Consider the following 22,177-nt stretch of genomic DNA (forward strand, 5'->3'; position numbering starts at 1 on the left):
ATGAGTGTGTACGTCTATTAGAGTAATAATAAACTTAAATTTATAGCCACAATAAACCAAAATTGACTATTCACAAAATTATTGAACATCAGACTTAAAAGAAAAAATAGTCGCAATCTATCAATCAACCGTATAATTGATAGTTAATTCCAGTATTGACGTTGTAACAAACGTATTCATTTATTCTATTGTTAATTTTATGATCAGAATACTGCTTGAAATTACTTTTATTTGATCCATTAATATAATTTAAACTAGAGTCATTATCCATTACTCTTGCTTCATTATCACTATTAATTGGCTTATTCGGAACAATATAGTCTTCGAAGTCATCATAATCGTCTTCATCAGAAAGATCATTCAAATCAATTCTCTCAAAACCCTGGCTAGAAATAGTTGAAACTCTTGATATAGTTTGCAAATCATCATTGTCAACAGTGCCTTTAATGGGAATTTTATTATTCAATGAATTGTGGGTGTTAGAGGACACAAACATTAAGAATCTTTTGATTCTAACGACCAGCTCACCTCTCCAATTAACTTCAATATTGCAATGATTTGCTCCGTTAACAAACCATGGAGTAAATTTGTTTGGAGCTAATTTGTAAAGCATTTCACCGTGGTTAAATGGAATAATGGTATCTCCAGTTCCATGTATTACAAAGACAGGGCAATTCACTTTTTGTATTTTATCTAAATTCTTAAAAGCATCATACCAAGGTAACGTAACATTTGTTTTTGAATCGCAAATTACTGAAACTGCGCTTTTAATACCGGAATGTACTATGATACCACCTAAATTCATACTATTACATTTAGAAGCCAAGTGAATTGTAGGAGCAGACCCTATAGACTGACCATATAATACAATAGAGTCAGGTTTCAGTTTTAACTTATTTACGGAATAATCAAGTACTTTATTTATATCCTCGTAAATGGAGTTCTCGGATGGCGTGCCTTTTGATTGTCCGTAACCACTATACTCGTAACTGATAATATTAACATTCGCACTATATGCCAAGTCAAGTAAGTGACCAAACAAATAACCAATGTCAGTTGCATTTGAATGTGAATATATTATCGTCAATTTGGAAGCATTATTAATGTAGTAGAAAACGTCGGTTGAATTTATTGTCATAAATTTGACCCTTACTTGTGACCTTCCTGGAACCAATTTAACCATGTTCCTCATAACTTCGTTCATTGTGACATACTTGTTCCTATTGTGGTCGTAAAGCAATACTTTGTTGTACTGCTTTGAATATTTGTATCCCTTTACTGTTGGTGGATGAAATGACATATTATTCACCAGTTTATTCTTCACACCTGGAATGAACGATATACATCCTAAACAGAACAAAAGACCCTTTCTTTCGGACGGCATCTCTATAAATTTCAAACTCTTCAAACAAAATTAAAAAGTGCTATTGCAACTGCCAAACTGTAGATGTGTTTCTTGTTTTTTATTCAATGTACAATGTCAAGTACAATATGACACAACACAGAATATTTAGGAAACCAACTTGCAACTTTTTTAACTTTTAATTATAAATATATTAAAACTTTGTTAAAACAAATTTAAATTAAAAAAAATTATAAAACGCTCAAGTTCTATTTTATTCAATCTCACTCTGGATACATATGTGTTTATAAATTGGCATATAAGTATTCGTTATACTCAACAAAATCAGGTCCAAAAAAATTTTCAAAAAAATTATACCTTATTGAATTCAAATTGAAAATTACCAGCCCTATGTCGACAATTAAAAGTATGTCATTCTTGACATACTATTAAATATAAATATTTTATCCTGTTTCCTACTTTTAACTTACCGCCTCTATCTCACCTTTTTACCATTGCTTGCCTCTTAATTATCCCGCTCTTTCCCATTTGCATGTCGGTAATGACTGAATAACTAAAATAAATACAAGAATGAAAATAGAAATTAATAAGTGACAACGTAAGTTATGCTATACGCTGCCGCATAGCCTTTGTTTTTATAAATATTGACTGCTGATTGTTTCTTATTTCGTTTTTTAAACACTTATTATTTATTCATTATTAAATGTCTTTTCCTTAATTCATTTTTGTTACTTATGATTGTATACCGGCAATCCACATACATTTACTTTGCATGCGTTGCATTATCAATTAATTTTGCATTTACACAACATTGCAAATTCCCAATAACTAACAAATAGTCAGTAACGGGGATGGTATGTTTGTTATATTTGGACGCAATTTGAACGAACTGCCAAAAAAAAATCAAAGTGAGAATAGGTACGACAAACAATAAATTAGGGAGAGGGGGAGGTGATTACAACTTTTTTAATGCTATTTGCAATCAAGGAAAAGTTGAGTGTACTTTTAAATAATTGGTTGGTAATTCGAAGGAATCGTTGACGTGCGTTTGCTTTTACAACTGTTACAAATAAGCACACGCAACAAATAAACAGTCTGAATGAAGAGATATAATTGTCAGAAACAAGTACAAAAACAATAGTGAAATTAAATTATTACTTTTACTGAATTTTTATTTATTTGTATAAAAGTTATTTATATACAATTTCACCGGTTTATTAATAATAGATTAATTACAAAAGGCGGGACGCCCAAACGTAAAATAGGCGGGACTTACAATATTTTTATTCGGTTGGTAAAAATTATAGGTAATAATAATAATATACTACATACACATAGTGAATATGCGATAAAAAAACGTATGTAAAACAGTTCGTACATACAAATAGGTGAAAAATATAATACATTATTAAACAATTACAAATAAACGGATAAATAAAGGTTATTTATATAAAGAAGAAATAGTTAAATGTGAAGACTAAGTCTTTTTTCGTTTCATTGGAATCAATTATAGAATTTCTCAAACGAGTTAGAGTAATTAATTGTTATTAATGTAACCATAATTCTGGAATATCAGTACTTTTGACATTGGTATAAATGTAAATAATTCATCAAATTTTACTAAAAGTACTGATCTAAAATTAAATTCTATATTTACAATATATATATTATAAGGTGGGAATAAACGCATTAATATAACCGTCTTTGATTCTTTAAAGAAAATATATTTAGAGAATATTTTATTAATGCAGGCTCAAAAATAAATCAGTATTTACCCTTATTCATTGTTCCTTTTTTATTTTATTACAAAGAAGAATAAAATAATTGTTTTTTTAAAGTAAGATATAAATTAATTGAGTAGGAAATAAATAACTTTCGAACGCAAACTATTTATTTATGAATGTTCAACACAAATTTATTACTGTATTTGGTTTAAAGGGTGAAATTTGGAGAATATAAAACAATATACTATTATGTAGATTATATATATATATATATATATATATATATATGTATGTATATATATTTGTCAATATATATATCTATATGAATATATGTATGTGAATAATAAAAGATTTATGAAAGGAATTTACGAATTAAAGACTAAATAAGGAAACATTATTTCTATTGGAATAGTATATTTATTTATGCATAGGATAAGCAATTATTAGTTTTATTTTGAAAAAGACATCAAAGAAAGTGGAAATTCAGGAGTACAATTAACACCAACACCAGAAGCATAATAATAGTGAGTTTATATATATGGAGATTATATAATATTTTTTCTTTTTGGCTAGAAATTAAAAATAATATAACTATTATAAGAGACTGAAGAAAGTAAATTTTAAATACGTAACATTCAACCATTTAATATTTAGTGAATTCTAATGGAATATGGTTTAATTCAAATGTTGTAATAATTCTATTAATAGTTATCAAGCATACAAAGAAAAGAGAAAGAGACTAGTGGATTATTAATTTACTATTGTGTTTGCAAATATAAATCAAAATAAAAAGTCTAATCATCGAGCGGATTTCTTAAATTTGATACTGGTTGGTAATTCATATATAAAGTGGATAGTACTACCTAAATTGTAAATAAGGTTTAAAGCATTGTAAACTTTTTTTATATAATATATAAATTTATACAGGAATTTTAAGTAATACAATATAAATACTTTGGCAATAACTGTATTTTATTTTTATTAAGAAAGATGATAGAGCCGGCATCTGCATTTTGTATAGGTGTATACTTTTTGGGAGTTGGAGTGGTTAGCTCTGTATTGTATATTCCAATTAGTTTAATGAAGGCAATTGAACATTATAATATAGGAAGAGATGTAAGAAGAATTAATGATAACAGTGGCGATAATAGTAATAATGATTACTTATTGGAAGATGAGATCATTGGTGTTAGTTCTAAAATGAATAATCTCAAAAAGGAGGAATATAATTGTAACGATTCTAATATAAGTTCTCATGACAAGCCAGAACTGTTGTTGATATATAAAAAGAAATTGCTTCGCAATATGCTGAATGATAATAACTACTTAACCAATTTGAATTTGGACGATGAAAGTGATGTATATTCAAATAGTGGTTGTTACAGCGATAGTGGCATTAATGTTAACAATAAAAAGTCTCCAAGGCACAACGACTGTTACTTATCATTATGCAATCACGATTTCAATGCAAATACAGACAACACTACTAGTAATGCATTATTAAGTGGGGACGGAGGCGAAATAAATATACTTGTTGAGAACGAGGATAGCATCTTTCATCTAGACTATTTTAACAATATTCAAATGGTGAAAAATAACAACAAAACAAAACTTACAAGCAGTAATTCTACATATTCATTAATTTCATCACTGGATACATCTTCTACAATTAATAGATATACAAGTAAATATAGTGACAACAATGCTGTCAATAGGGTGGATAGTGATGTTAATTTATATGAAAGTCAACAATACTTGAGCGTATATGATAATGAATCCAAATACAGCTACAGTAATCGCTCCTTTAATTCTCTTAAACAAATGAGCAAAAATAAACTAAATAAGTATGTCTATTCATTTATAACCGAAATTTCTGAGGCATATGATGTTTTGGCACCTTAATTAAAAAATTAGAGGAATGAAGGCATTTTTTTTTTTTGACAAGTGAATGTGGAGTGTTGTTTAGTTTGTCTTCAACAATTATAAATGAATGAATAAAATACGTGTAACGCATAAAGTAACATATGCACCTATGCAAGATCTGATTCAAAAGAGTGAGTAGTATTTATATTATTATTTACTGATCATCTGATATTAACAGATATGGAAACAAGTAAAAGTCGATTTATACGATGAAATCATGTCTAATTCTTTTTGTTTTGGAATCGATTGCTGTATGCCCAATTGTGATTACTTTTTGACTATAAATAGTAATTATTCATGGTATTTATTGTGGTTAACCTTGTGGGGAAATATTAAATTTGAATGGTAATAATATGACAATCAAGAAAGGAAATATAAAGGATGTTGTATTGATTTTTAATTATGTAATTAATTGTAATATTATACAATTTCATTTATGGACCACTGTTATTGCACTATTAAATGCATTTCTATACATATTAAATATTGTCATTACTTTTTCAATGAAACTAAATATAAAGTATTACTTTGAGATGGAGATTAAGTTCTCATGTCTGCATATTTGGTACATTTCAATAATTAATGTTCCTCAACAAGAATGCCTAAATGAGTTAGAGATTGCGGATTACTCATGTTTAAAAACATATCATTATCTGAATTTCCTTTATATTCATCTTTTCAATGGAATATATATATGCATATATTCGCGAGACCGCAGTAATGAATTGTGTACATATATACGCGTGTGTATACTTTGTGATGGAATTAAATAGGGAATAATGTATAGGTAATGAATGCTTTCTAGACTCTGTATTAATAATCTTACTTCCCCTGTCTATCTCTTTTACTGATTATAATCTATTATATTCCTGCTCCCTGTAGTTCCCGGGCGGCACTGGTTGTGTAGGCCGGAGGTACCATCAATGGCGCCAAACCTGATCTTAAATAAGTGTTTGAAAAGTGTGTGCTTTTTAGGTGTAAGAGATCTGTAAAAAAAAGCAAATTTTGAATTTTTGCCATCTTGTATTAATTTACGTTAATGTTTATTCTTTGGTAGGAAGGTTGGAAGAGCGGAGGTGTTTATGTGTATTTTGTGTTTGAATGGTCAAGGTGAGAGACATGTGAATAAAAAGACAGGAGTAAAGGGAGACTGGAATAGAGGTTGAAATATAAGCTTTTAAACAAGAAGAAGTGTATGGTTTAAGTTTTTTATTGGATGAGTGGTGACACGAAACCAGGTAAAGAAAGGGATGTCATAGCGGTGGATAGTATAGAACTGTTGTCGCTTAAAGAGTTGAGAGTGGAGAACAGAGATCAGGATGTGAACCCAGACTTGCACTTTGTTGATCGCAATAGAGAGAGGGGACCTGATTTAAGAAAAATCAACAAGATACAGGATGGTTTCGTGAGGGTAATGTTAAGAAACCACAATAACAGGTAAGCTTGCAAAGTCAACTATAAGTTTCCAATACAAATTAACATCCAATCTTTATCTGTGATCTTCTCTTCTTTTAAATTATGAAGTATAAGCTGCAGGTTTGTGCTAAACAGCGGATTGTTTGAATACGTGGACGATGAGGATTACTTAGAGGCCTCCGTGGTCTGCAAGTTGTGGTTTGCAGAAGCCAATTCGGTCAAAAGTTACCAAAAAAGGTATCCAATGGGGATCAATTACTTTCACAACAAAAAAAGGTCTTGGATTTGGGGATGCGTGTTATTTGGAGAGGATAACTATGTAATGGATCCTGGCGAGGATGAAATGTTTAGGTATTTGAGAATAGAAGACCAACTGAGTAGCGTGTATGACAAGATGGGAATCACTGAATACTATGACGAGATAATGAGGGACGTGTCTAGAACTTTTCCGAAATTGGGGGATTTTCAGAAAAAGGAGAATCAGACCAAAATGTTGAGGATACTTTTTAAAATATCCTATGCTCTCCCGGAGGTTGGTTACTGTCAGGGAATGAACTACTTAGTAGGCATACTGCTTTATGCATTTAATTTTAATGTTGAACAGGTTTATTCATCAATAATGTCTATATTAATTAAGTGGGAGTACAAGGATATATACAACAAAGAACTTACAAAATTAAGAGAAATGTGTTTTGTGTTTAACGAGTTAATTAAGGAGTACCTTCCGCATGTTTACAACCAGATATTTTACAATAAATACGAAGTTAATGCTGAAAACAAAATTACATCTGAGTTATTTGCCATTCAGTGGTTTTTAACGCTGTTTATATACGACATAGCAGATACAGACTACGCAATTAATTCAGTCTATATACTGGACAATATAATAATTCACAATACCAACAGAAATCTTAATGTTAATGTATACAAAATAGCCATTTCGCTTCTGTCTAAAATATTTAAGGATTTTGATCTAGGCAGCGACGTTGAAATAATTCACATTCTGGAATTCATAAGACGAAGATCGAAGTACATCCTTACTACTCCTTTGGAGATTGAAAAGCTCCTGAAAGAGTCCAGAGATCTCCTTCTATCAGAAGCTTTGTTGCAGAAAATACAAATTAAATACAAACGACTGAACATTGATGTAATAAACGAAGACAACAATCACTCAACATCTGTTGTTAATGGCGAAAATGGGAAGGCGAAAGACATGGTTTCAAAATTACTGAGGAAGTACAAACTGTTCAACCAAAATAACAACAAAAATGGAATTTACATAAACGACAATGACGGTGTCCCCTCTCCTTTTCATCCGTACTTTAGTATATAATAGATAGATATAAGTTCTATACTAATTTGTGCCACCACTTGGTCATTTTGTCCAATATTAAAGAAGAGTCTTCCAGTGCGTGAGAAATAGCGTCCACTTTCTTCTCTGCTCCTTTGAGTTGCTCTCTTTGAGTACTCAGATTCAACAAAACCTGCTGGCCGTATTGATTTGCTTCCTCGAGCAGTCTTTTTCCCTGTTTGAGGTACCCTACAGACTTTTTGTTGTTTTCGTCCAAAACTGCTCCTGCACCATTAAAACCAATGGTATCTAAAAAGCCACCAGGTGGCACATTACTCGTCCCATTAGCATTCACTCCTGATTCACATAAAATGCCGTTGTTGCTATTCTCCAGCTTAATACTGGAAAATGCGCAACATAGCTCCTTATATTCGTCCCTATATTTTGTATATTCCTGAAAGTACCCGTACCTGTTTACTTTCGAATCCGAATAAAATATCTCAAAGTTTATTATCTCCAACAACTTTTGTGTTGAACAAAGTATCGCCTCGTATCTCGCCTTTTCCGCACCGTTTAGCACTGCCCCTTGTCCTTGTTCGCTTCTTGTCCTCCTCAAGTCTCCAAATAGAGACTCGAGCTCCTCAATATAGTCATCCAGCTCATTCATTAACGTCTTTCTATCATCCTCGTCACCGTTATTCTCGTTGTTTCCCGTCTCATTCGCTGGCTCGTGTGTCTCCTCGCTTTTGTCCTCGGCCAACATTCGGAAACTCAGTTCCTCTTCAGCGTATCCCCGATAAAAGTCGTTTTCCTCTACGTTACTCACCACCAAATTCCTAAACAAACAAGGAGTGGTACGTCTTCTGTTCCCCAATGTGCTCACCCTCTCCTCTCTTCCTTTTTGATAAGGCTTTTCCAGTTCCGCCCGTCCGATGGCCTTTTCTCCCTCCCCACACCTTTTAGCCGATCCGCTTGCTTCTTTACACCAACTTCCCGCCCGGTACCTTTTTAGATCTCCGGATCTCCGGCAGATGTAAGTGGCGGAGACAGAAATTAAGAAGTTGTTATGGATTTGCGATTGGCACCTATTTGAGTGGGAAACGACACCAAAGGGGCTGACAAATAGGCTTCTTCCAGCAGCGGCGAGAAACGAGTGCAATGATCCGCCACGGACACAGCGAAAGTGAGCGACTCCGTTTTGCACCGAAGCCACTTTGAGTACTGACAAAGATTGAAGCTGTTTTCATTTGTTTCCGTTAATCTTAACGGAAGCAAATGCAAATATATTTATTAACTGGGTGCGGCAGGGGGACGCGACTACCAAAATATTTTCCCGGCAAAAGCGGAGTGCTGGATACCTTGAGCGACTAGCCCTTTTGGTTTCCATTTGATCAACAGCAGCGAGGCCTCTTTCGGGTCAAGTTCTTTTTGTCTCAGAGCACAAACAGAAGTGGAGCAAGATGACTGTATTGGTAAGGTACACTAACGGGGACGTAGTTGGGGAGATATTTACAGTGTTATCCAACTACCTGTTGAGGGAGAAGGTGGATTTGAAGACGGAGCAAATTCAGGACGAACAAGCGGGTAGAAAGGTATTATTATTCAGAGACGCTGGCGAATCCGGCCAGGGGTCAAAGGCCGAGGAGAATATGAGCACAACAGACATTTTAATGCATTTGGGTTCTCTCGGCAAACTTTTGCTTGGTAAGGACTGTTGTTACGAGAAAGAAATAAGAGAATTCTTGCTTAGACTTGAAGGTCTGGATTATGAGCCTTTTAAGGACTTAAATTTTATTAAGGAGCTGGATGAGTCTCTGAAGGACAGGTACTTTATGATAGGTAGATCTATTACGCTGGTAGATATCGTTTTCTATCCAACTTTATTTAGTCACTTCAGTTCACTGACGGACAAGGAAGAATCGTACGTGCCCGAGTACACCAATATATCGAAGTTTTACGAGAATATCCAGATCATCACTCCAATAAGACAGTCTTGCTCGGAGAACTTGAAATACCTGGATTTGCCTTTTTTTAAGAGGAAATTGGTTTCAAAGGAAAGGACAAAGCCCTCTCCTGGAAACAACAGCGACGAGAAAAGACCAATAGACGACCCTACGAGAGTCGCCCTTAAAGTTGGGAGAATATTGTCTGTAGAAAGACACCCTAGCGCGGATAAACTTTATGTTGAAAAAATTGATCTCGGTGAAGACGAACCGAGAACGATATTGTCTGGTCTTGTTGGGGTTTATGATCTTACAAGGAAGATAAACGAGCTTGTGATAGTCGTTTCCAATTTAAAGCCGAGACCAATGAGAGGTATTGTCTCTAATGGCATGTTGCTCTGTGCAACAAGTAGTAATAGCGAGAAAGATAACGGCAATGATGGTGCCAAACCACTGTGTGAACCCGTCTCAGTTCCAAAAGACGCTCAAGTTGGAGAGCTTGTGTACTTTAATGATTACAAGGGTGAACCGGATCTTGTTTTAAGTACGAAAACGGGAAAGGACCCCTTCGCTGCAGTTCAGCCTTTTTACAATATAGACGATAACTACATTTGCAGATACAAGGAAGCTCAAATGTTTACCTCTGCAGGTCCTCTTTACGTCGAGAACAGGTCGATTGTGAATCCAAAACTCAGCTAAACCAGTATGAAAAGGTTACACTTTAGCGTTCACTTTTATTTGTCTTGACTTGCAATCGTTACTTTAATGTACCTACTAAGGTAACTCACAAACAGATCAGATAAGTGCTTATTTATCGCATTCGATTTTTTCATATATTCAAAGTAACTCATTAATTCAAGGTAACTTCTTTTAACCCAGTGACGTGATTTTTTGTACTCTATCATATTTAGGAACCCGAATCTCGCACTTACATTGTTGTAAGTGTATAAGAAGTCATCTTTAATTCCGTCTCCGCCGCCAATACTTTGATTTGGAAAGCAAAACACGCTGTCGGTCAACTTCCCGTTTTCGCTAATAAATTTACTCACATAATAAGCATCCTTTTCGAGACCGATTCTATACGGGTCTATTAATAACAATTTATTCACGTAGTTTGGAATCCACAAATCTAAAGTAAGAAAAGAATTTATTAACGAATTTTCGAGGTCGGTTGGCATTTCAGGTAACCACTTAGGTAGAACTATATTCACATACTTGTATTTGATGTGGTATTTCCAGTATATTTTAAAGTCTATGTACTCTTTTATCCTCTCACTCACATACTTATTGTCCAGGTATATCACGTAGTTGTTGAACCCATGTTCCCCACTCAGCGTTCCATTATCTATCATTCTTATTACTCGGTCAATTATGTATTCGTTTATCTCCACATTGTAGCTTGACACAAGCAGTATGTTCAGGGTTCTCAGTATTCCCTTTTCATCTTCTAAGGCACTCATCTCATATGTGACCCTGCCCTGGGTGTTTTTTATCTCCCTGTCGTGTATAACAAAATGGTCTTTCTCCAAAAATATATCCGAAGTGAACACATGAAGTTTGTAACTGACGTATTTAGACATTTTTTTACTACCCAAATATTTTTTGATGGTTATTTCGCTCGGTCCTAATTCAAATGTGCCATAGAATGTATTAAACTCACTCACAGAATATATATTAAAATTACCGTCACCTTCACGCTTTTGGTATCTGTAATAGTTAAAATCTTTATTTTGTACACCCGTACTAGACACACTCACTTGCGCTATCTCTCCGGTATCCGTGTTGTTGTAGTTTCTATTCGCGTGAAATATGCTTGCTTCTCTCCTTATTCCCACAAACTTGTACACATACAGAACTTCACCCTTGTTGTAGTGTATATTATTTGGCAACAAGTAATTGTATTTCTTACTTAAAAAGGCATCGGGTCTATCTATTATTAAATCGTGGTACTTTACGCTCCACGAGTGTTTGTTTTCCAATCTAAGCTGGACCTTTTTTTCAGTATTCAAATCAAAATTACCAAACATTTGTGTGTTTAATCCGTATAGCTTATCGTCTCCTGTTTTAAATCCGGAAGAATTCGGATTTGCATATAACAAATCCTCCAATTTTATGCCGATTGTGCCTCTTTTTTTCAAAAAATGAGCTTGATCACCGTCCGTTTCTTGAAGTTTTGGGTAGTTAAACACGTACCTCCTCCATGTATTCGTCAATGTTATCTCATCCATACTACGGTATTTAAGTATCGGATTGTAAATTATTTTAACGTCCGACTCGAGTATTTTATGCAACACGTCTAACAGTCTTAGCGTCATGATTGAAGTGTCAGTTATTGGATTCACCACTGCAAGTACGTTAAAAAGCGACCTTCTGCTCCCTTTTGTTCCAGGCAAATGCAACTTGACGCTCTTGCTTGATTTTTTGTATACTTGATTCAGCTGCAAAAACGGCACGCCTTTGAACACGTTAGAGACATGCAAATTTTCACCCTGCAATATAAAAACCTCGTTCGGAGACAGACCTGACCAGACACTCCTGTACTTTGCCTTTTCGTCCTCCTTTTCAATGCCTCTACTGTACTCTCCGAGAAAAACCAGTTGTCTAAGTCTGCTGGTTACTGCGAATTCGAACGTTTTCAAGTGCACCGAGTGCAAAGGGGAATTCGTATTTAACTCCGAGTCCGCCCTCACATATACCGGATATGAATTTGGGCACACCCTCATATAAACTCCATTGAGCACAATTCCCAAGGAAAATGCATCCCCACACTCCATTTCAGAGGCCAAACTCTCCATGAACTTCGGTTTCCCATACTCGTCGCTTTCTTCATTTTGCTTTCCCTTGCTTAAATTATAGGTCAGATATTTTGGGTATCCATTTAGCTTGATATTGGTATCAGAAGAAACGGGGAAAGAAATCAAATCCTCGTTTCCACTAAAGTTTGTCTCTTTTAATGAAAACTTACTCATCAATTTCTGCCTAACCACCCTTAGGTTTTCCTCCGACTCGTGTCGGTCACATAATTGTATTTTCATTCTTCTCGAAAGCAAATCCAGGGCCACAGACATTTTTTCACTCGTATCCTTTACGTTTGCTCCTGAAAAGTCGCTTTTTACTAGAAACAAGTCCGTTACGATTTTAATAAACCAATTTGCAAATCTGAGTCTTTCTATTATAGGATCCTTTTTAATTGTACCATTCACAGTCGGACATAGTATTCTATCCATACTTCTTTGAAGCGTATTTGAAATTTCGTCTTCCACTCCATTATTTTTTCCGCTGTTTGAAGAAATAAACAAAATCGAAAATCTTCTGTTGTGCGACAAATCACCATACACACCCTGTTTCAGTGACACCTGGAGAGACAATGTTGATATCCAATATTCAATCAAGGTTGACAACCCCAACAAGCCAGGTCTATTTGATCTAACCAATATTATAAACGTCATCCATGGAGTCGATCTCGTTTTCCTTTCCAAGCTTTCTCTGCTTTGCTTTATCTCCGGATTCATATCCCACAATACGGAATACTTAAGCAAGGAAAGTTCTTTCTTGTTCAAATTAAACCTTTTTCTCCTTAAATTAGTCTCATCCTTCAGCTTATACCCTTTATTTACCGTTCCTTTGTAGTCTCTTTTATCGCTATATTTGTCGTATAAATTGTCGTTTATCTCCTTTTGAATATAACTCCAACCGCTCTTAAAACCGTAGTAAGGCCAATCCTGCAATTTTATCGACTTTGTAAAAGGTGGAAACACAACAGGTAAAGTATTTACACTTGTCGCATTTTTCAACAAGTAATCAGATATGTCACTGTCGGTCATTATTTGTTTTGACTTGACGCCCTCCATTATAATCTTCTGCTCCTTTATCATTACTCTATACATCAATTCATCCAGAAGAGACAAATCATTTATATCTACGTAGTACCCATTCACCAATGCACCTGGATACGTGAGGCCTTTTGTTCTGCAGTATGAGGTTGCTATGCTCACATACGAAGACAGATCGTTTGGGTTATTTGAATATATTTTTTCCCATATGTCTCGGATTTCTGCAGTTATCTTAAAATGTTGGAAAAACTTGTCCAAAAAGTCTGCGAACTTTTTCAGTGTAAAATCTAGTTCCAACAATAAAGGCAAATTCTTTGCTACCATTTCTAAAAATGACCTGCCCAGAAACATCCCCTTGACGGTTTTCGTAGATACGAAAAATCCAAATATCTCAGATATAGCCAGCTTTATTGCGTAAGACCCTCCTGAGTTCTCGTTTAGCTCTTCTTCTATCGCGCTTGAGCTTGCATTTTCACTTACTTTTAATTCATTTATCCAATCAGGACAGTATGTATCATTGCCACTTTTCCCATCAAAGTACCTTTCGCAATTATTCATGCTCCTGTTTCTTTCTCTGCTTATTTCATATCCACTCTTGAATTTATCCTGAAACTCTTGATCCGTAGTCATATTTCCATATGAAAATGAATTTGAATAATCAGGTTTCCTTGAAACAACCCACTCGGGATCTATCAAAAGCAGATTTAATTTTATCGGGAATTTCCTGTTTATTAAATTTATGATTGCTGTTATGCATTCAATATCTAGTGGATCACACAGTATTATTACATTTAGTATTGTTGCCTTTACTGGATACAAACCAATATTATTAGGATACAATTCATATAGTTCAGGTAGTTTCTCAAGTGGATATAGTGGCTGTCCTAATGTATTATCCGGTTCAGTCATAATATCGTACAACAGATATTCCTCTGCTATTTTTGCGGTTCTTAGTTGATTTCCAAAGTACAGCCTGTACATCATCCAGGGCGAGAATTCAATGTATTCTGTAACTTTGTCATTCTCAGTCCTATTTCTGTGAAACCACACTTGTTCAAATATAGACGGAGTATACCCCCATTGATTGTCTCCTATATTCGATATATCTCTGTAAAATGTGCTCGTTCTTTTTGGAAAATTATTTGTTATTCTCCAATCAGTTCTTGGTGATCTTTTTGTCCATGGATTCAAACTTGAAAGCGTGTATTCCTCCTTTCCTAACCAATCCGATGCCTCCATCAAAGTCGGATCCTTTTCTAACTCTTTCTCAAATTCATTTATGTAATTTAAATCGTATATTTCGCCCCTGTCTGTTTGTTTTCTTAGTGCGTCATTCAGTATAATTCCGTCTAAATTTCCGTTGTCAGTGTGATTACTGCTCATTTTATAGTTCATATTATCGATAAACATATTTAAATCCTCGTCCTCAACTACTCCATTATTTGATATAGCATCAACTATTAATTCACCACTGCTTATGTTATTATTCAACAATCTCATTCTGGAAAATATCAACCTTTTCAGTATTGGTACAAGCGAAAAAAAATCTGTTTCCTTCGGAGAGAATAATCTCCCATTCAGTGATACGATTGTCGAACCCTCTAACACGTTTTTGTGCAGCTCTTGAAAACTTTTTGTTATGTTTTCATTCCTCACTGAATTACAAAATGCCAGCTGATATGTCCCCATGTTCTCCAAATAATGTATCATAGATCCTATCGGATTCTCAAATCTACTTGATACTGAAACTATATTCGGCCCTATGTCGCTCATGCAATTTAACTCTACTTCTCCGTCAATGTTCAAAACGTTCTCCATGTTTACTGATTTATCGCAAAGAGTAGTCATTCTCTCATATTCATTGTCAGAATGAGTTTTATTTAATGCACCTTCATATCTACTGTTTGTCAACTCAATCTCGCTTATATTAATGTCATCTTTCGAATCCACTCTATTATTATCGATTTTTTTTACATAGGCAGTATATCCCATTATATACTCATTCTCCGAGGATTTGAGACTGTCCATGTGTCTTATTATTATCCTGTTTTCCTTTTCATTTTGAGTTAAATTTCTTATTTCACCCCAAAACTTTAATAAATTCACAAAAGCCAACTTTGAGTGGCTACTTGACAAATCTATGTAAACTATTGTCTCAAATCCTGACACAAACAAATCTTTATTGGTGTCTCCTATAACATTTTCGTCTGAAAATTGTATTTTGCTCAAACTTAAGTCATAATCCTCAACTTTCTCAAGACCCTCTCTCTTTTTGCCCACTACTACATCATCAAATAACTTACTTATGCTGCAATATATATCAAAAGTTTTGCCAGCATAAATGACAATTACCCAACCACCGTTCAAATCATTTTTTGCGTTTTCTTTGCAGTTCACCCTCAACAACTCCCGTTGACTTCTCTCTATAATCCTAAGAGATTCTATTTTAGATGAATACCACTTGTTTATAACTAAAGTCTCCATAAACTTTATTGTTAAATTGTCGTTTATCAAACCACTCACTTTTTTTGTTGTTATTAAATTTTCAAACCCATTATATGTTGTATCGTCATAATCCACCAAATCCATAATTAATTCTTCAATTGACTTTTCTATTTCAAAATAATAGTCAATCATAAACTCAAACAGTGCAGACTCCAGCGGAACAAATGGCCACTCACTTTGCAATCCAACACCCAAGTCTATTCTGCTCTTAACTACATTCCTTTCTCTCGTTTTGGAATCTGGACGCAATTTTGGTAATTTCATATAAGACTGATTCTTATTCTTCTCCTTCATAATATCCATTATTTTGTTTCTTATTAAATTCTTTATTTTGCCATTTTCAATTGATATTCCTTTAAGTAATCGCCACACACTGAAGCGACTTTCGTTCGTTATTCTATTTAAGCCCAAAATCACAGACACAACCAGTATTGCTGTTGAAAACAAAAGTAGCAGTACTCTTTTCTTTGATATTAAGTTATGCTGCCCCATTGCTTACCTAATTCACTTTTTTATTTTGCGAACTTTTCAAATTTGCTTACTACTGCTTCGTTTTTGCAGCTCCCTTAACATAGCTAACTAGAGTAGGGACTTATCTTAAGTTATATGTGTATTTGTATTAAATTGTCGCTCAACCTAACCTTATTTATGCTTTCCAGTTATTTTAAGTCGTCTCCACTCCTTATAGTGATGAAACTGGCACTTAAATCACTGAACTTAATTCTAAAAAAAGTAGCTCCTTAACTTATCCCTATTTTTACCAAACAATAAAAATAGATACCAACATTATAACCCAATCAATTTTTACTTGTCAGGTAAATTATTTAATAATCAGTTAGTGGGGCCGGCACTTTTACATTTTACATGCATTTTTATCATATACCGGCACGCGTTTTTACCATTTAAGCAATTATTATGTTGTTGCCGCCTCCAATTGCTCATTTAGTTGCATGCATGTACGGGGAAAGGGGTAGCCTGATAACCCAAGCACAAAAGCGAGGGTAGGACTAAATAAACAGGATCTACAGCATCACTTGGTGAATAGTTGTTCTTGTTTTCGAGTTCAACTTCGCGCAGGAAACCTACAGCAAAGTGGCGACGACCGGTGCGTACAAAACAATCTAAAGGCGAAAGGAAGTGTGATAAAAATCCGTGGTTAAATAAAGGTCCTGAGCAAGGACTTGAGAAGCAATTCGAGCAAACTGATAAAAATAATAATTAATTTTATATAATGAAACAATATAGATTCTAAGGTGTAGGAATGATACGGGGATAATTGCGTCCTAGAAAAAAAGAAGTGGTTCAAGTAAATAAAACTTTTGATTCAAGATTATCTCCTTCCTCCTATCATATTTGGAGCACCCATCCCTGGCAGGGGACCCTGCATACGGTCTTCCTCACTGGACTTGTTCTTTATCGTCTCATCTATAGACAGTATAGAGCATGCAGCCTCGGAGGCACTGGAAAAGGCGCTGAGTTTGTTAACTGCAGGCTCCCAAATGAACGAATTAAGTGTATCGCATATTCCGCCTGAATTACAGTCCACTCCGTAATTTTGAGATCCCTCACTATTTTGGGCATGTTTCTGTCTCAATCCATTGAGTATGTCGATAGAATCGAATCCGGAGTTAGCGGCAAGAGTTTTCGGAATAATTTCCAACGCCCTAGCAAAGGAATTCATTACAAGTTGTTCCTTCCCCATAACATTTCTTGCACAGTCTCTGATTGTTTTTGAAACTGCCATTTCAATTGCCCCTCCGCCGGGAACTATGTAGGAAGACTTCATTGCCCTTCTTACAATCATGATTGCATCATTTAGAGACCTCTCTGCCTCGTCAATGAACTGCTGAGCACCACCTCTAATAATAATGGTGGAAGACTTGGTTTTTGAACAGTCCTTGAAGATATTGTACCTCTCGGAACCAATTTGGACTTCCTCAAATTCTGAGCACGTTCCAAACACCCCACTGTCTTTGTTAAGCCCATATACTGTTGTCTGGACAATCGCACCAGTTGCAAGTCTCGTTCTCTTTAAATCTTGTTCGTCAACCCTTCCCGCACAGAAAATGTTCTTTTCTGCGAAGTACTGAGTTGCGAGATCACCAATAGCGAGACGACTTAGTACAACATTTACGCCAGAGGAAGCAATGAGATCTAGTTTCTCAAATATAATCTTCCATTCGGCATCTACAATGCTTTGATACGCTGATGGATCCGATAATCTGACTTCTGCGTTGTCCTTCTCCGCCTTGAGTTCAAGTTCAAGATTAAGCAATAGTATCTTTGGATTCGTAAATTTCTTTGGCTGTTGTTCAAATCCGGCGTATGAAAATGTCTTCTTGAATGCAACACCTTTAACTAAAAAGCTGTCTAAAACAGAACCACCTGCAACTTTTTTAATACCAATTAGATCTTTATCCATTTCATTGTCCAGATAAGACGCCGCATCTACAACCATGTTTCCAAAATAATTTTTATTATGTGCCAAGAGCTTTGAATTCAGACTTGTTTCTGCACATTTAACCAACATTTCTCTCTTTTTTTCTGAACTCTTCTCCGACAGATTTATCTTCATACTGTTCACTCTGTCTATTGCTATCTGCGCAGCCCTTCTAAATCCAGATATAATCACCTGTGGAGACATTCCATCCTCTATAAAACTTTTTGCCTCTTTCAAAAATTCACCTGCCAATACAACTACACTTGTTGTACCGTCGCCTACTTCCTCGTCTTGAGCCTTTGCTATTTCAACCAAAAGCTTTGCCGCTGGATGGACAACACCAAGCAAACTAAGCACTGTTGCCCCGTCATTTGTTATTGTGACGTCACTTGTGTTGCTGTTTTGAATAAGTTTGTCCATCCCGTACGGTCCAAGAGTCGTTTTGACTATGTCTACAATTGCCTGGCATGCTGTTATGTTACTCAGTATCTGTCCTCGCCCTTGAGATGTGTCGGAGCCTTCCTTAAGCAATATAATCGGTGCTCTCAACATTTGAGACATTTTACTTGGATAAGTCAATTCTATGCGCTACCGGTTACAACGAATAATATTCCCTTGTTCTCGTCTATCTCCTTTATCTGGACTTGCCCAAATACTAAGGAAAATCACATAAACGCGTAGTTACAAGTGTATACTACGTACTTATTTGTATATATATGAATATATACACCTTTATTGATCTGCTCCCTTTGTTCTTCACCGAGGTTACTGAAATCACCGCTATCTTTTTAATACTTATTTTCATTTACTTTATTCCGTGGGGTCTAGTTAATTTTTGATTACGTCTCTAAGTAACCCGCCTGTTATTCCTAAATAGTTACCACCTTGTAATCACCTTATGATAACCGCTATTTAGTTGGCGCTCTCAACTACATTCCTGACTGCTAAAAATAATAGCTTTATAGCTAAATAATAAATAGGCGGGCTCTGTTTGTGTAAACAACCTATTAAATGTCAGAGGAGCAAGTATGAGGTGGGGCGTGACGGTTCCTTCTGGATGCTGAGTGAACGGGATGAAATAGTTGGGAAGTCACTTGTGTATTTGTAACAGAAGTTCGCCGGTCCCTGCGGACTCTTCGCGAATGAGGCCCAGATAAAAGAGAGATTTGTTATATTTGGTCTATTCAGATTTTCAGTTAGGACAGGGTTGGCGCGACATTCAATAAAATGTCAGGCATCAATAAGTAGGCGATAGTTTATTTAGTTAATCAGGCTGGTTAGTTAAATTTAACCGGCAAAAATAATAATTAATTGTCTAAAAGCGAACTAGTAAAATTTGGTATTTTAGGCAAGGGTGGGGAAAAGCAATAAATAAAAAACGCAATTGGACTGGTTAGTATTGGTCCTTTGTCTTCCCTCTTTTAGTTTTATTAACTAATTGATTAGATAACATAGTCTGAATACAGACCCGGTGATCGCCAACGAGTGGGACGGGTGCCAAAGACGGCAGTATCGGTTTACACTTGGCCTATTTTTAAAATATAAATCACTTTCACATCTAATTCAACACAGAGTGGAATATTTGTATATAGAAAGAGTATTGGTTTCCGAAACTAGTAGCGAAATATACAAAAATGATGATTCCAAATCAGGTTTTAGTGGTACAACAGCCTTCACAAAGAGATCAGGGTAGGAAGGCCCAACTGAGAAATATACAAGCAGGAAAAACAGTAGCTGACGTCGTAAGAACTACACTTGGTCCCAAGGCAATGTTAAAGATGTTGCTAGATCCTCTCGGAGGTATAGTGCTGACAAATGACGGAAACAGCATATTAAGAGAAGTCGATGTTGCGCATCCTGGAGCTAAGTCAATAATTGACTTGTCAAGAACAATAGATGAGGAGGTTGGAGATGGCACAACAAGTGTGGTTGTCTTGGCAGGAGAATTTCTGGCAATGGCGGAACCGTTACTGCAAAAGAACATACATCCGACAATAATAGCTAAAGGTTATTTGAAGGCATTGGAGGACTCACTGAAGTATATGGATGATATAAGTGTTAAGCTTGACTTGAATGACAGGGAATCTCTCTTGAGAGTAGTTGACTCTTGCTTAAAAACAAAATTTTCTGGAAGATGGGGAAGCTTGATAAGCTCAATGGCATTAAGGGCGGCGGAATCTGTTACAATAAACCATACAGGGTCTCCAAAGGAGATTGACATTAAGAGGTATGTCAAGATTGAGAAAATACCAGGAGGGGAGATTGAGGACAGTTACGTTTTAGATGGAATTATTGTGAATAAAGATGTTGTTCATCCCAGGATGAAGCGTCTGATTATAAATCCGAAGGTGTTGCTTCTGGACTGTACTCTGGAGTACAAAAAGGGTGAGAGTCAGACTAACGTTGAGATCACAAAAGAGGAGGACTGGGAAGCTTTGCTTAAACAAGAGGAGGAAGAGGTTGAAGCGATGTGCAAAGATATAATAGCAACTGGCTGCAACGTCGTGTTTACGGAAAAAGGCGTTTCGGACCTAGCCCAACACTTCTTAGTGAAGGCAGGTATATCCGTGATTAGGAGAATAAGGAAAAGCGACAATAATAGAATTGCAAGAGTTACGGGTGCAACCATTGCGAGTAGAACGGAGGAGCTTTCTTCTAATGACATCGGAACGGAATGCGGGAGATTCGAAATTAAAAAAATAGGCGATGAGTACTACTGCTTTTTAACGGAGTCAAAGACCCCAAAGGCCTGTTCAATTCTATTAAGAGGTGGTTCCAAGGATGTGCTTAATGAATTAGAGAGGAATTTGCACGACGCCCTGGCCGTCGCAAAGAACATTCTGCTAGATCCAGCACTTCTTCCAGGTGGTGGTGGTACCGAAATGGCACTTTCCTGCTATCTGAATGAAAAATCTTACTCGGTGGAGGATACACAAGTGTGGGCCTACAAGGCATTCGCTCAAGCCTTGGAGGTTATTCCGAAAACTTTGGCTCAAAACTGCGGCGCCAATGTTATGAAAACATTGACACTGCTTAGATCAAGATACCTTCTTTCCTCAGATAAAGACTCCAAGCCGGTTTTTGGGATTAATGGCTGTTCCGGGGAAATATGTGACGTTACTCAACTGGGCATTTGGGACACTCTTGCAGTCAAACAACAGGTTTATAAAACTGCCGTTGAAGCCACTCTTATGTTACTCAGAATAGATGACGTGCTTTGCTCCGTTTCTAAGAAGAAGTCTCCTGTTAAAACCGACCTGTCTCAACCAAACGTTGAGGCATTTGGAGACTCTAGAGACGGATGATCAAGTCAGACACTATTGGTATCTGGTTATTGAGCAGATAGTACTCTAGTATTTAGTATATAGCAAATTACGATAAAATTCACTCAGTTTTTCCTAAACCTTGTCTAACCACTTTTTCCAATTCCCCATGTTTCCTCCCCACCAGACTGACCAAACTCGTTTTGTGTGTATTCTCCCCTTGTCTCGCTCATCCACAGACATCCTTCCCATTTACAGAAGGGACTAACGGCAACTAGCCGCCTCAAAGAGAGCTCTGTCTGCCAAAGCGGAGGATCTCCCTGATGTCTCTAGAAATACACGGCTTTTAAATTCTTGCATTCCACTTTATGTTGTAAAATACACCCGGTAATATTGGTACGGCGAATCTATTTAAAATGTTTCCCGCCACAACACGTTACCATATAGAAATAAAAAAGAATAATTCAAGTACACCA

At 35.8% G+C, this 22,177-nt stretch overlaps 8 protein-coding genes across 8 annotated transcripts; 4 read left to right on the forward strand and 4 right to left on the reverse strand.

Annotated features, from left to right (window-relative positions):
- Positions 1-124: 124 nt before the first annotated feature.
- Positions 125-1,384, reverse strand: FG386_002290 (uncharacterized protein; the record flags this gene model as incomplete). The annotated part of the gene is made up of 1 exon (XM_067341652.1): positions 125-1,384. One exon carries the CDS (start codon positions 1,382-1,384, stop codon positions 125-127), a length of 1,260 nt encoding a protein of 419 aa, XP_067195853.1.
- A 2,693-nt stretch (positions 1,385-4,077) lies between these two features.
- Positions 4,078-4,989, forward strand: FG386_002292 (uncharacterized protein; the record flags this gene model as incomplete). Its single annotated transcript, XM_067341654.1, has 1 exon — positions 4,078-4,989. One exon carries the CDS (start codon positions 4,078-4,080, stop codon positions 4,987-4,989), a length of 912 nt encoding a protein of 303 aa, XP_067195855.1.
- Positions 4,990-6,670: 1,681 nt separating this feature from the next.
- On the forward strand, positions 6,671-7,759 carry FG386_002293 (uncharacterized protein; the record flags this gene model as incomplete). The annotated part of the gene is made up of 1 exon (XM_067341655.1): positions 6,671-7,759. The coding sequence occupies one exon, from the start codon at positions 6,671-6,673 to the stop codon at positions 7,757-7,759; it is 1,089 nt and encodes a 362-aa protein (XP_067195856.1).
- A 16-nt stretch (positions 7,760-7,775) lies between these two features.
- On the reverse strand, positions 7,776-8,480 carry FG386_002294 (uncharacterized protein; the record flags this gene model as incomplete). The annotated part of the gene is made up of 1 exon (XM_067341656.1): positions 7,776-8,480. One exon carries the CDS (start codon positions 8,478-8,480, stop codon positions 7,776-7,778), a length of 705 nt encoding a protein of 234 aa, XP_067195857.1.
- A 697-nt stretch (positions 8,481-9,177) lies between these two features.
- FG386_002295 (tyrosyl-tRNA synthetase) lies at positions 9,178-10,359 on the forward strand (the record flags this gene model as incomplete). Its single annotated transcript, XM_067341657.1, has 1 exon — positions 9,178-10,359. The coding sequence occupies one exon, from the start codon at positions 9,178-9,180 to the stop codon at positions 10,357-10,359; it is 1,182 nt and encodes a 393-aa protein (XP_067195858.1).
- Positions 10,360-10,394: 35 nt separating this feature from the next.
- FG386_002296 (uncharacterized protein) lies at positions 10,395-16,490 on the reverse strand (the record flags this gene model as incomplete). The annotated part of the gene is made up of 1 exon (XM_067341658.1): positions 10,395-16,490. One exon carries the CDS (start codon positions 16,488-16,490, stop codon positions 10,395-10,397), a length of 6,096 nt encoding a protein of 2,031 aa, XP_067195859.1.
- An 838-nt stretch (positions 16,491-17,328) lies between these two features.
- On the reverse strand, positions 17,329-18,999 carry FG386_002297 (TCP-1/cpn60 chaperonin family; the record flags this gene model as incomplete). The annotated part of the gene is made up of 1 exon (XM_067341659.1): positions 17,329-18,999. One exon carries the CDS (start codon positions 18,997-18,999, stop codon positions 17,329-17,331), a length of 1,671 nt encoding a protein of 556 aa, XP_067195860.1.
- Positions 19,000-20,072: 1,073 nt separating this feature from the next.
- FG386_002298 (t-complex protein 1) lies at positions 20,073-21,743 on the forward strand (the record flags this gene model as incomplete). Its single annotated transcript, XM_067341660.1, has 1 exon — positions 20,073-21,743. One exon carries the CDS (start codon positions 20,073-20,075, stop codon positions 21,741-21,743), a length of 1,671 nt encoding a protein of 556 aa, XP_067195861.1.
- Positions 21,744-22,177: the final 434 nt, after the last annotated feature.

The sequence above is a fragment of the Cryptosporidium ryanae genome (assembly GCF_009792415.1).
Source record: "Cryptosporidium ryanae isolate 45019 chromosome Unknown contig_40, whole genome shotgun sequence".
Lineage (NCBI taxonomy): Eukaryota > Apicomplexa > Conoidasida > Eucoccidiorida > Cryptosporidiidae > Cryptosporidium > Cryptosporidium ryanae.